This window comes from Clavelina lepadiformis, chromosome 9 (genome assembly GCF_947623445.1).
Source record: "Clavelina lepadiformis chromosome 9, kaClaLepa1.1, whole genome shotgun sequence".
Lineage (NCBI taxonomy): Eukaryota > Metazoa > Chordata > Ascidiacea > Aplousobranchia > Clavelinidae > Clavelina > Clavelina lepadiformis.
Window position 1 is genome coordinate 3208050 of NC_135248.1, and position 16535 is coordinate 3224584.

At 37.5% G+C, this 16535-nt stretch overlaps 2 protein-coding genes across 8 annotated transcripts in view; both read right to left on the bottom strand.

Annotated features, from left to right (window-relative positions):
• LOC143471128 (fibrocystin-L-like) overlaps positions 1 to 959 on the bottom strand; it is a 28770-nt gene extending 27811 nt beyond the window's left edge. For all 7 annotated transcript variants that reach the window (XR_013119487.1, XR_013119488.1, XM_076969505.1 and 4 more), the window contains exons 1-2: positions 748 to 959; positions 89 to 271 (exon numbers count right to left, since the gene is read on the bottom strand). Coding sequence is in view for 5 of the 7 variants with exons in the window: in XM_076969505.1 (XP_076825620.1) it covers positions 89 to 271; positions 748 to 826 (262 nt within the window). In the remaining 2 variants the exon portion in view is untranslated. The remainder of the gene's footprint in view (positions 1 to 88; positions 272 to 747) is intronic.
• An 80-nt stretch (positions 960 to 1039) lies between these two features.
• On the bottom strand, positions 1040 to 15135 carry LOC143471129 (fibrocystin-L-like; the record flags this gene model as incomplete). Its single annotated transcript, XM_076969509.1, has 26 exons — positions 1040 to 1239; positions 1327 to 1554; positions 1861 to 1980; positions 2184 to 2339; positions 2549 to 2708; positions 3169 to 3352; positions 3501 to 3691; positions 4477 to 4562; positions 4768 to 4899; positions 5039 to 5167; positions 5515 to 5704; positions 5903 to 6044; positions 6278 to 6515; positions 7679 to 7810; positions 8047 to 8241; positions 8374 to 8548; positions 8706 to 8881; positions 9206 to 9383; positions 9552 to 9652; positions 9817 to 10010; positions 11820 to 12025; positions 12378 to 12486; positions 12582 to 12711; positions 12793 to 12867; positions 14932 to 15005; positions 15074 to 15135. Coding segments are annotated over 26 exons (3948 nt in total), but the record flags the coding sequence as incomplete, so codon positions are not given.
• Positions 15136 to 16535: the final 1400 nt, after the last annotated feature.

Here is a 16535-nt window from a genome sequence, read left to right on the forward strand (position 1 = left end):
AGTAACTTGCTCCTGGTAAAAGCTTTCAAACATGAACACATAATTGCTAGTTTTTAAATTTTCGTTGAAATTTAAATCTTCGATTTACCTTCACCAGATGCTGGGACTTGAAATCCTTCGCCGTCGTATGTATTGTTCGTTGGTGAGTTAGTTGAATAAAGACGTATAACTGCGTCATCTAGCAAGCTCGATATAGACCAATACACAGACAACAGATCGCCGACTTTCATGACTACAGTTGATGGATTCCAAGCGTATCCCCTGCCATATGCTGCGAGCAAATGGTCGTAATTGTCTTGAGTAATACTGCTAGCTAATACTAGGGTAGGCATTAAGGAGATTGTATGTAAAACTTAATAAAAGTATTCATCATATATTCATCCAATTCATTAGCAGAGGAAAAAGGAAAATATTAACAGCGCTAATCAAAAAGCGTTACTTAAATATGACGTTGTCGTGCTTGTTAGTTGAAAACGAGATGCATCGTTTTATATTAGAGATGATACTAGCCTAAATTAGAGATGCTAGTATAGATGAACCAAGAATTAAATTACTAATATTTTTGAGCAGTTTTTTGTAAAACCAGTTTTCGCATATAATAATATTGAATGAAACAATCAATCTATCAAAAATAAAAAGCGCCGCCTATCCCGACTGTGATGTGGTCATTAAACTAATCAACAACAATGAATGAGGCCATAGGAAAATTTTAACTGTTTACAAACTTATCTTCAAACAATTACTAACTTGGATGTGAGCCTGTATTTGTCACGGTGTGGGTCATTCCCCCAGGTTGGGTGACGCAAGTCAATAAGGTACTTGACATAAGACTGACATCACCACACGTGACGCCATCAATACTAACGGCGGTATTGTGGGTAAAACCAGATCCCGTTAATGCTACTCTTGTTCCACCAGCCAGAGAACCTTTATTTGGGGTGATGGATGAAACGCTGAACTCGTAGGTCACACTTTGTGGACTGGACAAAGTAGTTAAGTTGGTGGTCAGAATACTGTAGGTAAGTAAAGTGAAGAATTGTGGACTATTTGTGACTTACAAGCCCGCGCATCCATCTTCGCCCACAACCACCTTGAGGTAGTAAGTCTCAGCAGCCAACGATGGCGTCGTAATATTAATGTTTGTGTCGCTCCAAGATGAAACGGTGGCTGCTACGTCACCGATTAAAACCTGCCCGGCTGTGATACCGAAATCCGAGCCGGTGATTGTAACCTCGGTACCTAGAAATTGGCCGAGTCAGTTTACGGTGATAAAACCAAAGTGAAAGTTAACACAGGTCTACTGCGATTAACATAACTTTCAAATACCTCCATCGACAGTGAACGAGTTTGATGAAATACTGGTAATCGTAGCAGACGGGCTGTCATAGGTATAAGCATCATCCATGGTGAGAGGGATGCCTCCCGTTGTAACTACAATTGGAACTAAACCGGTAGACGGTGCATCTGCAGCAGTACAGGTTATGCTGCTGTATTCGGCAGTTGGCCCAGAACATGGACTTCCACCGATGGTCACTTCAGAAGTCGAATCAAATCCTATAAGGTTTAGTCGAACGGTTTAGACTTCAGAATAAAAATGTTTCTAAAAGTGAAAGAATGTTTCTTTCAAGAATGATCGAGGAAAATCAGTGTTTTATCTTGAGTATTATTTAATAAATTCCAAACGTTTAAAATCTTTGTATTTAAGTTTTTTTTTTATAAAAATTCATGGGCTTCCATTTAACACTTGTGTTTAAATTTTCATGCAAATGTCCCATATTTCAAATTTCTTGTTTCAACAACGAGTGTTACGGCAGCTCAAAGCTGGACTTTACACAATGACATTGTAGTCCAAAAACATACCGGATCCCGTAATCGTCACTTTTGTACACCCAGCCTGGCTTCCAATATTCGGCGAAATAGCGTTAATTCGACCGGTGACGTTGATTGCAATGCTGCTGCCAGATGCGATTGACGGCGAGCCTAAAATTAAATATGTTCAAATGATAACGATGAGTTTACTTTAAAAGAAGAATTTTTTCCAATGAAGTTAACTGACTTTGAGGTTCAAATAAACTAATTGACACGAAGTTGCAGTAAAGAGCACTTTTGTCATTTGAGTTAAACGGCGTTCGATTTCTGCATCACTTTATAAACTTCCCAGCAAAAAGATTTGCATACGTCACCTTTTCCCACTATCTTCAGTGCAATGGGTTGTTCTCCAGACGGGGAATTCCCTAACTGACACCGAATATTCGTGTCGTCGATGGCGGTTACGTCACATTGAACTTCCCCAACAAGAATGACGGCAGCGGATGAGCCGGTGCTGGTAAATCCGCTTCCTGGGGAGATTAAAAAATTTTATTTAGAAATTAAACAGAACAGAAATAAATAAATTTTAATTTTAACTCAATAAATATAATGAAAGGAAATTTTATTAAAATAACACAAAAGCTTGAATAATATTGACTAAGAATAAAAAATGACAACAGAATAAAAATAACATTACATAAAGTAAATAAATTAAATCAAAATTTCATTGTTTTTCAACCTTCAATGGTGATGATATCTCCAGCGGATACGGATGATGGTGAAACGGAAGCGACGACAGGAGTTGCCTCGGAGGTCCATTCAAAGTCGCATGAGGTGGAGGAGTTGTCGTCAAAGTGTCCGGAGCAGTGAGAAGGAATGTCGTTGATGAAGACTTGGACCTGGACGAGGAAGAGGTTTCATTGATTTTTTCCAAGTTGGTTGATAAAATAATGGTTGATGAGATAAATTGTAACTTTAAATTTCAAATATAAAAATTTGAATAACCCATAAATGACAATTTGTTCTCATTAAATGAATCGATAACGAGGTTGCAAAATGTTTTAATGAAAATCTACAATAACTGAAATAGTAATAAAAATGTAACAAGTAACTTGGCAGTCCTTGCAAGTAAATGTTATTCGGTGCAAAATATATCGGCAAGTAGATTTTTCAGAAAAGTTTTTTGATTCAGTTTAAGTTTAGTTTATCATTTTTAGTGATGGCACAATCCAAAGAAATACCCAAATAATAAAATAAAATGTGAGGTTCTTAAAAAATCTTCTTTATATTCACTGATGTATATCAATTCAACTTCAACTCAATTCAAACAAGAATCAGAAAATAATTCAAATTCCATACCTGAGGTTTCTCATGAGCGGTTCGAACAAAATCTCCATGGATGGGACTCATGTACAGTCCTCCATCTTTGCCGAGAGTCACTTCTACATCGACAGAGTGTGTTTTCGGCTCCAAATTCGTCTTGTTGATGATCATTAGCGGGTAATCCCCGTTTGGAGATGTAAATTTCACTTTGTAATCGTATCTTTGAAACAGTTAAACAAAAAAATTTTTCGTTGTGCCATCTTTGTTAATTTTTATTCTACTTATTTTCCAAGTGAAATAATTTCCTTTCTTGAACGAAATGAAATTTCCCCAAATTTCCAATTCAACTTGCAACGGGGTCTACCCACCCATGACAATTGTCACTTCTGGTCACTTCGACGTGGTCGATTTTAGGCAGAGTCTGGAGTTGTATTTGCAAATCTTCGGCCTCGATATTAGCTGCAAGGTTGGTCAATTGTCCGTAGCTGGAGTCCACAAATGAAAGGTCAAAGGTCCCGGTGACCGGTGGTGAGGCGGAATTGTTGCGGACGACGTGGACCTGATGAGATAAACAAAAAAATACTGTAAATAACTAATAAAAGTCTTTAATATAAAAATATAAACCTGAACTTGTTATACAGTGACTAATATTCTATGAGTGGAAACTTTTCAGATTTTAACACGAGCGTTGTACAATAGAAACGGTGCATCGTATCTCAAACAGCCGCGTAATAAAAACCTCGTAGCACTGGGAAAAAGCCAACTGTTTGTTAATAACACGAGATCACATTTTCTTGGTTAAGTGTGTGCTTAACATGTCGGGAGAGAGTTATGGCTGAAAGCATAGTATAAAGTATACATCTCAGAACATATACTATAAGTAGATGGTTAACAATGATGTATAAAAGGATAAGCTAAATCCTTACATAAAGTTAATCAAAGGTTGTTCTGACTAATTGAATGCAAGCTGAGTTTGAAAATGCAAATGAAAACGATTGACATAGAAAGCAGCTCTAATGCAAATTTTAATTAATTAATTTTAACTTTTCTAATAATTATTATTGATCAATCCTTAAAAAATGTGAAGTAATCTATCAAAATTAACCTAAAGACACAACTGACAATACTGAATTGTTTTCAAATTGTTTGCAAATTACTCATTCTGCCATTATTATTTATCACAACTGACATATCGATCTGTGTGACGGTGATTGTGCGTTAAAATGTGTACAAAAAACACAGACAAAGGAAAATGATCACTTCGATCATAAAAATAGCAAGTTGTTGATAGACTATTTGGTACTTCGTGTTGTGTGCGCAGAAATTTTGTTAATATTCTTTTACCTGTGGCGATGTATTGGCGTCGATCCCGAAAACGTGCTTGTTGTGATCCGTCGATATTGTCTCGGATGTCTCGGCAAATGCGAACCCTATTATGCAATTTCAATTACAAAATTTACAGTCGTTATATTGCCACGTATCACTATACAGTGAATATTGTATCGAAAAACGACGTGGATATGACAAAACAATCGTTCATGAAACATTTCAAATCAAACTAGGCGCACATTAGAGATTTGAGATTGTTTTTCGGCGTACGTACTCAACTATGAAAGATAAATAGTCTCTGAATACCTAATAATGGGAAATTGTAACCACAATCGCTGGGAATGAAAGTCATGGTGTAACCGTCGATATTTTTCGTCACTTCAACGCTCTCTATTTTGATATGGGGCACCGCGGAAGGAATTATGAACCCCAGGGCGACTGTTTTCGGTAAGATAAAGAAATATTTTAAGAAACGGTTTCTCAAAAGATAAGTAACGATTAAACTTTATATTGGCCTAAGCACAAAGCTTTGCAATTGCTAGCAATTGTTTCCACGCTTTAATTTATGACAATTTACTTTCTCTGGCTTCATCGTCGTCAAAAGCCAAGTTTCCGCCAATAAACACGTTATCCAGGTACAAGTCTTCACTTGAAACAAGACCGACCTGGAGGCTTCTTACTTTGAAAGTTCGTCCAGATGGGTAATCTATTGGTTACAAATTCTTAGATTCTTTAACGTGACCTTAAAAATATAAATCGGAATCTTTTATAAAAAATTGTTTTACAAGTTTTACTTTTTTCAACATTTGCATATTAAAAGGTCGATTGTTGTGCAAGATGTTTGCAGGCATCAATCATAAGCATACTAAACCAAACTTTGTTTGATCAAGTAAAACATATAACAAAGCAAAAAAAACTTAATCTAACTCCTCAACCCTTCGCCTTGCAACCAGGGGACTAAGCCGAATTTCTACAACAGCATCATGCAAGGACGCCTTTAATTTGTAAATGAGATAGTTTAATTTTACAAGTTCACTGATGGTCAGCCTTTACCGATCTGAAGTTTTTCGTTGAGGTTGTAGCAGAAATGTCTCCACACTTGTGGTTCTTCAGCCGAGTCGACCAGGCCCACAGCAAAAATATTTTCGTTATCAACTGCTTTAGTTGATGACGTTGTGGAATCGACGTACGTAAAACTGACTCGTAGCAGGTTGGATATGCGGCCCATGTACGCGAAACATACCTTGATGCATCGAAAGTAAAAACTTATCTTAGAAGTAAAACATTAAACTTTAACATAGGAGGAATACAAGATAAAAGATGAAACTTTTGAAATTCAGTTTAATCTCAAAAGTTACACAACTGACTACAAAAAAACAAGGATCTTTTATGAAACTATTTAGTAGATTAAGTGTGAAGTGTAACAACACGCATAGTTTACATAAGGATAACGGGAGAGAGAGTAGACTCGTTCATTGTCGTTAAAAATATAGGTTGGATTTTTGACGGAGTGAACTCCGCAAAACGATTCCTCGCTCGTGCTAACACCGCCATATGTCCAACCTTCACTTTCGAAATCATGACTGAAAAATATCAACACATACACTCACTTATGTGATATGAAGTACGACCGTGATGATATGATAATGATGGCATGATAAGCACATCGGTAAAATTTTACGAGCGTCAAAATTATTCTATATGTGAAAAGCTGGTCGGAGAAAACTCTATTAAATTGGATCGAAGAAACCGAACAGCGTTTTCTTTTGCTGAGCTCTAAACTGTAAAGAATATCAGTTCATGTTCCAAAACTTACTAGTAGCCAACGGTATGTCCAATGCCCCTCTCAAGTGAATTTGGACATTTGGGACCAAACAGACTGGACACAGCTGCGGCCACGTCACTAGTGCTGGCGGTGGCGTAGGTCACTGGAGCAGAAACCAAGTCGTTGACGGAGAAAGTGAAAGTTGCCAGATCTGGCATTCCTGTTGTGGTCTCGCTGAGTGTGATGGACAACGATGGGTTGTTTGACTCGGCAACTAGTGGCATTTCCCCTGAAAAAGGTTTATATGAACCTAAATTGCTTGATACTTTAACAACAAAGTCACTCTAATTTTGTGAGCTACATTATTTCATTCCACAATCAACAAATAACTTTTGGTATTTTAATGGTGGCATTTGAAAAATTGTAAAAGTTACATTCTGGCTGATGAACGCAGAAAAAGGGACGTATATTACGTTCGGTATCAATATCATCGGTACAATAAAAGAATATATTTCTATGTCAATTTACGTTGTTTTCAAAACCCTGAATCATGTTTTTAGGGCTTGTGTGCAACCATTTTAACATTGTTGTTTTGAATGCATACATGCATTTAAAATCAGTTTAAGCCAATTGGCAGTACAGGCCTATAGCAGCAGTATAAGCCAATATGGATAACTGTGATTTATTTAATAGCGTTATTTAACCTTTAAATATATGAGGTATAGTTGTTGGTGACTTTCAAGCCATTTGAACGTTATTTATTGTGTTGTTTTGTATTATTCGTCTGTGAGACGTGTTGTATTTGCAGTACAGCGCCGAGATTTCGTTTACAGGTTCCTGTGACCTGTAAAAGTTATTGGGATGTGGCAAATCAAACACGAATCCGAAGATTACGCACGAATATCAACCTTTTTTTTCTCAGGAATCCGAATCTAGATGGCATATTAAGGTGGAATTCTCCATTAATGTTTTTGTCTATGACCTAATGGGTAGAGGTTATGTGACAACACGTGAGTTTATTTACCATCAAGTTCAAGAAAAAATAAAAAATGTTTTGAGCTCCAGCACTTGTTTACCAGGTAAAAGGTTGCGACAGTTCTGTTGAATATTTACTCGATCTAAGGACGATAATATCTTAATGACACGTGTTCGGATTCTCGCGAATATTGAAATCTATTATTCGTGTTCTCACAAATCCGAATCTTTTTCGATTTGGAACATCCCTAGTAAAAGTATACTCTCCCAAAGACGAGTTGAGCTAAAACAGGTAGCGTCATGTGTAACGTAACTACAAATACGTGCTAATTCCTATATAACTTAGTTTATCGCGAGTTACTTTGTTTTCTAGTTTGAAGTTATCGCTATTGAAACATTCAGCTATGCAATGCACGGCAGATCCTATAATGTACAGCAGCCTCTGAGCTATTGGATAAAAAGAAGTGCCACTGTCACCTCGTGAAGACTGGAAGGTTATGTTGTACTCGTCGGCTGATTGAGTCACTTCCACTTCTTCGCCAACTAAAGCGACCATCTTTTCAACTTCGGCCTTCACCACGTCACCAGTCGCACCGAATGTTATTGCACCTGTTTGCAAAGGTTGCAATTGAAAAATCGAACAGCAAGAAATTTTTACTTCAGGCACAAGTCATATGTGTCTTATGGGGCCTTTAAAGACAAAATCAAAAACTTTGCTGACAAGTTAAAATATTTTGTTCAGGCGCACGACAAAACACATACACGCAAAAACAAAATAATAGACGATAAAGTACGATCTACAGATTATTTCGCTGATTTGATGATAAACTAATGAAACAAAGCACCAGATTGTGTCCCAAAAAGAGAAAAGCGGAACAGGCTGCCACTACAGTTGGTTGTTGTATCCGAGCAGGAAAGCATGACGGTCCATGTGGACTGTGTGGCATTCTGTGCGTCCCAGTTCTCAAACTTTATGGTCTGGATTTCTCGTTGAACGTTAGAGCTGATCTTGATGTGCTGGACCTCGTTGAAAGACCAACCTGCAAATATAAGATCACGGTAACGCAAACGGTTTAAATTCAACTCGATTTCATGTCCCTGTGCCAAATACGATTCCAGTTTTTACCGGTGAAATTATTCAAATGCAAAGTCAATTGAAATCCAGTACTAACCGGTTTGGCCCGGGCTGTAATTTGTTCTATCAACGTAGGCAGAGAGTTTAATCTTAGCACCGTTGTTATACTCCAAGTGATTGATCTCATAATAGTACTCGGTGCCAGCAGTTAGGGTGTAAAGAGACTCAGATGTCTTTTGACGGTTGGCTGTTGTTTGTTCGATGGCAAGTTCCTAAAAAATTAAATTATACTTTACAAAACTACTAAGTGACGGCAAAACTTATAAATTACATTAAAGCTATTTCTGTAACTGTGTAGGTCAGATTCTCTGTTAGTTACCTTTCAGTTACTCTGTTCCGACAAAACAAATTTACGATTCTATAATTTACCTTGCCGTCAGGGTCGTTGCCAGTAGGGTTGATGTAGAAACGAATTTGATCGTCGGCGAGAACGGTGAAACGATACTGTCCAGTTGTTGAAGGTACGAAGAAACCCCGCACGCGAGACACTAAATTGTCTCCATTAATGTTGTTCACCTCCATTTTGTCAGTCCAGTAAGACCAGTCTAGAACGGTTTCCAAGTAGTTAAGGTATTCTGATATTAATGCTTATAATAACCTTCGTGTTCTGAATTGCCTTGTTGCAAGTTTGTATCATAAAAGCGTATAGGCTACGCATAGACATATTGTGCACGCATTCGCCAGTTGTAATGAATCAACCGCACAAAACAGTAGCCTAGTTAATTCAGCACTTTGCAAAAATCTGAGATTTCTTTATACTACAGCTTATCTGTACCAGGAGACAAACGTTATCACAAACGAGGGTTTTTAAGCATTTAACCCTAAACGCTAACCATTTGTTTGAGCTTGGCTACCAGGGAAAAACTTACAATCACTGGAACTGCTGTTGACAACAACGCTGATATCATTCTGGTTGAACTGGCCTTCCAAGTGAAACCCTCGTCCACCGCTGTAAAGTTTCTGGTCGGTCGGTTGTTCTGGTGTAATGCACGTAATTTCCGTTGTAGTGACACTTTGAACTGTACATGGTTGACCACCAACTAATACCTGTTGTAAGTAGCCTAGTTACATGATGTTTGATGATTACTCTGATTATAAAAAAAATATTGGGGGATGCGTAATAAAGTTGTTATAACAGATTTATTAACATATTTCCATCAAATTAATCAATAAAACAAATGCCCAGCGATAAGGCTGTAAGTATTGCCTTTATACCTGGGCTTCGATCCCGGAACTGTTATCGAAAAAGTTGCCAGAAATAGTGAGCGTTGTCCCGCCGAGCGTACTTCCAGTCTTCGGGCTCACATCATTGATTACTATACATACAAAGAGCATGACAACCTAGCTTATTGCCAAAAATTCACGGCCTAGCCTACACCAGTTTTTTTTATTTACTAAAAGTTAAGAGGCATAGAAACGATTTTTTTCTATAGAACCTAGGCTATAACAGTCAGCTACATAAGTCAAAACCAGCACTTACCGGCGTACGTCTGCAACATGTACAAGGCATCCTTAGCATCCACGTACACTATGGAATTGTAGGGTTCAGAACGACTGTAGCCAGGGTCCACGATGAAGGAAATGTTTTGGCTGCCAACGTAGGATCCCTCAAGAAGGCAGGTGAAGCTTCCCCAGTTTGACTCGCCGTCGTCGCCGTTTAATGCAATGTTGTGTCTGTGGTAATATGATGTTGATGACTAATAATGTAAGATACGGGGTTAAATATCAATTGGAAATTTAGCTTTTCAAGTATCGAATCAGCGAAGCGTAACACTACGTCATGAAACTTCCTGAGTATTGTTTTATAGTTGTGATGTAATGGCGCGTTTGCCTTTCTTGCATGCGTTTCGTTCTCAGTAGCGCTAACCAGTAACCAGTAATGTTATGCAGTTACCAATATAAACAAAAAGTCTTTATGCTGTTGATGTGCCAATGTTCTGTTCATATGTAATCGTTCAAAGAAGAATCAATATAATCAGTTTATACAATTCTCATTTTTGTGCAAACTACTGATGAATTCAATTTAAAGAAGTTCAGTGTCGAGTTAGACAACTTTGTTGTCACCTTCACAACACAATAATTCGTTAAGGTGAACAATTAAGTCTGTGGGTGAGAAAAGCAAACAACGACCTTGTGAGACTTATGTATTATAACATCGAGCGCAATAAACAATTAGACAATCAAATAATGTATTGGAGTGGCTTAATCAGTCAAGTTCAACAACCATAAACCGACCATTCCATTACATGTCTGTTCCATAAAAATTATCACATTTTTTCAGCAATAATTTCACGTTTCGCTAAACATAGCTATAAAATGGCAAATCCCTCATAAAAATTTCACCAAATAAAAATCATTCGAGCACTTTTCTCTGTTCTTGTTGTAGTTTTTAAACTTTAAATTCTTTGAAGATAAATCGCCTTTGTGATGTCATCAGTTCTGTGAAGTAGCCCAATCTACTTTATCTTACTGATTAAAACCAAAATGTAATTGTCGTTAAATGCTGAATCCATAATGTCTATTGACCAATATAATCGTTATCCTTCACACGCAAAGATGCACGCTGGTCTAATGTGTCGGTCGGTCATTGACATTTAAAGATACCTGAACATAAGCGTGTATAGCAGTGATTCCCAAACTGTGTGCCGCAGCACACTAATGTGCCGCCAAAGATTCTCAGGTGTGCCGCGAATCTTTTTGGAATTTTGGAAAAGAACTGTATAAATATTTAAAATATGGCATATATGCAGACAAGCATATGCGACTTAAAAGCTTTCTAGCTGCTTCAATAGCTGAGAAATAAGCACATGTGACGATGAAACCAATTATAGCATTGTCGATAGAGAAGGGTAATTTTTTAAAGCAACATTTCTTCTCTTGTAAGTGTGTCGCGAGCGTTTTCTAATTTTTCTAGTGTGCCACAAGCTGAAAAAGTTTGGGAACCACTGGTGTATAGTATAAGCCAGGAGTGGGCAACATACGGCCCGCGGGCCGGACGCGGCCCGCGACGGGATTTTGAGCGGCCCGCAGTCAGTTCAGCTGTTCAGTTCAGCAGTTCAGTTTGGCAGTTCAGTTTTGACTTCAGCAGCTATTGAAGTACATTATTCGTTAATAAATTCATTAAATACTGTTTTTGGTCTCTGCTTAAAACTTAAAGTTTACATTAAAAACGATTTATTCCTTGCATAGGTGGATAAATACACGATTAATGTATCGATTCAGGAATCCGGCCCGCCAAGTACTTTATTTTCTCATATCAGGCCCGCCGACCAAAAAAGTTGCCCGCCCCTGGTATAAGCGCTAGTTATTAGTCTTCAATGTAACGATGGAAAACTTTGTGTTTCAGACTCTTAGTGTGACAGTATGAATACGACCTATAATAATAACCGGATGACCACAAATTTTTTTCGAATCAATCAACGGTGAAAACTTGCAAAGCAAAAGTCGAAAGAAAAGCTCAAGAAGTTCCCACCGAAGACTTACGGTTCGCCTGAATCCCCAAAAAGGTTACAAGTTTTCCCGGAAGTCGACCAGACCCTTATAATCGAAGCAGTATTGCCATTGGTCGCCTCTGCCTCGTTAGATGAGACGAGATTTGTATAGATCCTGCCGTAGACATTAATCAGGTTTTGTGGCTCACCACTCGTCCAGTTCAGCGCATTAACGAGTGGGGTTCGAGAGTCATGAACCTAAAACAATAGAAATTTTACCAGTACGGCTGAATATACTTAAACGGCATAACAATTTATTTAAATTATAGCCCATATACATATAGTTAAAAATGCTGACACAGAAAACAAAAGCAATTATTTAGGGTTATCATGCGTAAAGAATCAACCGACGACAAAGCTTAGAGAAAGTTTATGTCGCTTTCATAATGTTAACGTTAGATGTAATCTATTCTTGAAAAAATGTATTGAGAATTATTAACATTTTTGCTGTTGGTTTTAGTCAAACGGCGTGAAACATGAAATATTTTGTAACTTAGGCAGCAGCTAAGTTAGAAAGAATTTAAAACGAGTAATATAACTTGCAGGTTACCCTAAACAGGCATGACCAGGATTTCTTGTTGCCACGGCAGTATTTTGAATCATCTAAGGCGACGCCTCGGATACTCATACGAACGTAATATTTTCCAACAGTCATTATCCTACATAAGTGAAGAAAAAGTGCAAAGAAAACCACGTTTTACTGCAATGCCATGAAACTAGTTTAAGGCCATAAACGCTTTCACAGATCACTCACGGAGTGTAGCAGACAGCTTGTTTTTCGTCGCTTTCAGCGTCGTGCAGTTCGCATTCGTACTCCTTGTGGTCACTCACTAAACGCACTTGCTTAATTACGTTCCCGCTGAGACGAAACTCAGATGGAAAATCTAGAAAAAAGGAAAGAATAAGATCATTAGTGGCGAGAAAATAATGAGATGATTATCAGAAGGTGGCGCTACGAGTTATACCTGAGCCAAAGACTTGGATTCTGGTTGCACCGCCTCTTCCGCCCCATCTTGGTTGGATGCTGCTGATTGTCGGATCTGAAACATTAATGAGAATATTTGTCTTAGTAACGCTTACAATTAATTAAATCGATTATAATTAGTTAACTGCAATCGATTTTCAATTAAAACTACTGCAAATGGTTAGGAAATTGCTCTCTTGATTGTGAGGTAATTGAATACGACATAAAACAAGTGGGGGAGGTCACTTCGTAACATTTAGTGATCACGACCGCTGGCCTAGTAATTAATGTATGGTTGTAATGTATACGGCATTTTTTCTAGCTGTCTCTTTGAATTTGTGCTTAAACATAACTTGGCAAAACTTTAAGAAAAATGCCCATAGTGGAAGCTCATAATAATATTCGTATATTAAATAATTGTGTGTTTTTTACAGATAAAATAAATTTAATTCGTTGCTAATTCCATAAATGAAAATGTTAAACTGAATAAAACTGATTCAACTAAACAGTCACCAAGCATTGTGTTACTTATTAATTAATACATATATCTGATTGACACCCTATGTATTGTTATTAAGAATTGGTTGAGCGAGATTATAGCATATTTTGGCGTGCATCAGTTTGCTATAAATCAGATTTTACAGATATGGATTTGAAACGTTCTTTTCCAACTAAGGTATTACTGTAACCAAATATTCTTGCTTTCGAATGCCAGGCTGTCTTCCCACATTCACGGTGAACCGCGGCACCATCAGTAAAACCCAACAAATGAACTCATTTTATTGAACAGCGGTGAAGGGCTTACGTGACCCGTAGCAAGTCATGCAACTTCCCGAAAGAGTTTTCGACGAAAAAGATTTTGACGCACTTTGCAAATTCTTAATGACCCCACAGGCAGCGCTCCAAAAGACAAACACGCCTGACTTTGAATTGACTACACAAATTAACGACGAAGATAATACAACTGAGAAAGCCGACATGCTTCCTGCTAAACAAGAACTGAACCTTGCGTTGAAGTATCCAAATTCAGCGCTCTTGTTTTCTCACCCCGGATGTCCGGATAGCGTACACCATGTTCACGAAGACAACGCTACAAACTGGCAAGCGTTCGTAGCTAACGTCGCTTCCGGCAGAATGAAAAGGCTTTCACTCACTATGTGGAATTCACCTACCTTTGATAGTTTCGTTGATATTTGTCAATCATTGAACACTTGCTGTTACCAGTTATCTGCACTTCACCTGAGTGGAATGACTTTGAGAGACTTATCTTGGGATGTTGGGTAGAAATTTCCCAGGTGGGTAAATATTTAAGGTGGGGGGAGTGTAACGAAATTATGTCACTTGTTATTTATAGCATTTTGTATTTTACCGCTTTTATTGTGAATTAATTCTCTAGTGCGTTGATTACGTCACGGCGTTTTGGTTAATTAATTGCAATCACCGTTGTTTATCTCACGTTTTGCGCACTTTTATCTTATCAATAGTGTGGCACCTTGCCTTTTGTATCCTATAAAAATCGTTTGTTAAGTGATTTGAGGAGGTCGGTTTTGGTTTTGGGTGGTGGAGGTTGTTCAATAAAATGAGTTCATTTCTCGCGTTTTACTGATGGTGCCGCGGTTCACCGTGAATGTGGGAAGACAGCCTGACATTCGAAAGCAAGAATATTTGGTTAAATTACCACAAACGTTATTTCTGTTTTTTATAAGCGCCATAACTTCAATTTAGAAGATCTCAAAGCCTCAAAAATATTTTTATATAACAAAAGGAACTAGGACAAAGGTAATTCGTCCATTGAAAACAAGCAAAAAGATTTTGCTCTGAGGGATATAAATTACCTTTAAAGTTTTACTAAAGGAAAATTTTCGGCATTTAAAAGTTATTGTGGTCACAAAACTTTCCGGTAAACAAAGGATATTTAATCTGCGGTTTTAACTGTCTTAACCAAACAAGCTCATAAAATTTCAGCTTCAATCTAAGGTTTGACGTGTTTGATGACGTAGACAAGCAAATAACAGCCTCCTAGATTCATTATACCCTGCTACTAATAGTTTTGGTTTGATACAAAAAGTTGAAAAGTTACAGTAAACAACTGAACAATCTTTAAGAAAGAAAACACTTGTAATAGAATTTCCTGTCTTACCAGTAGCTGAAGTAAGCTTGCAAGCAACTTCCAAAACATAATTCAAGAAATGAGCAATCGTTGAAAGTTTGCCTCTATTTAAGAAGTTTGTAAACATGTCCTTAATTTAGCAACTACCAAACGTGTTCTATGTAGAACTTACCTTCTTGGCCATTCACAGCCGACCACAGCAGACCGACCACAAAAGTTCTGGGCCAAAACATATCACAACTAATTTTTAGCAATGAAATTTTATTCTACTTTTTCTATTTCAATAAACTTAAATAGTCTGCGTTTTGCTCATTCTGAAATGCAATGAAAAGAAGTTATCCAAAGACATATATTTTTTTTTGCATAAGCAACAACTTTACTACATAGGAGAAAAAAAAAGAAACCATGATTTAAAAATCGTTTTTTCTGCACTTAAATACAATTGCATACGGTGTGACGTTAACATTTTTTAAACCAGGTATAGCTTCGCCCTACCTATATAGTATCCTATTTCGGATTTGTGTAAAAAAACGTGTGAAGGTGAGTTCAAAATAAGCATTACACTTCGTTTATTACGTTCTCAGTTACCGAACGAGTCCCTTTAGCTGCCCACATTGCTTTCATTTTGATACCTCTCTTATGAGAGGTCTTTTTCACTAAGCCTTTTTCGCACCGGGAGAGCTTCCATTGCTTTCGTCGTTTCGTCATTCAGTGTGATTCAACAATGTTACTAACACCAGTGGGACAGTGGCGTACGGGAAACAGTGTGATTCAACAATGCTACAAACACCAGTGGGACAGTGGCGTAACAAAGTGGCGAAACAAAAAGGTTACAATCGTCATTCCTTTTTTCAACATGGAAATAGTCATAAAAAGTGATTGTGGTTGGTTTTCGAGACTCTGATATGATTTGAACGCCATTTTCAAATAACGGCAAAACCTCTAAGCCTTTCAGCCTTGGTGCAATAATTGCAATGATTTTATCTAAATTATTCTTATTCATCATCAAACCTGTAATTCGTAGCGATCTCTTTAATGACGTCGTAAGCAAGTGAGAAGTTATCTTTAAATTATGTGAAGAATAAACACTTGTTTTAGAATTAAACGCGTATTAAAACGATCTTGCATAAAACATAGATTGCATAGGCTATCAACGTTTAATGTCGTTATTGCATCCAGCCAACAAAGGTACGAGATCTAAACTCTAAAGTACATTTCCATTTTATTTGTTCGAAGTATGAGAAAACACCATACGTCTATCCTTCTTGAGTTCAAAGTTCACACCATTCCAAGCATTAAAAGTCTTACCTGCATTTTTTACGAACAAATGCTTTGTTAATTCAGGCTAGCCTACTTCTTTGTTGCATTATTCACGCTGCTTACGTTACTTGCTGATGCTATTAACTACGCTATATTTTGAGTTTACTCGGACGACATTAATAAGTCTCTTTTGTTTTAGCTGATACCTTGTGCATTCGTGTCATCTGCAAGATGACTCATGGTCCATGACGTTTCCCGGTTCCTGATTCATTCATAACGTGAGCCCGTATTAATTACAGGATTACACAATTAATTCGGTGAAAATTATTGTTCAGTTCTTGATAAAAAAACGCTTTTTTCATGCAGTATATGCA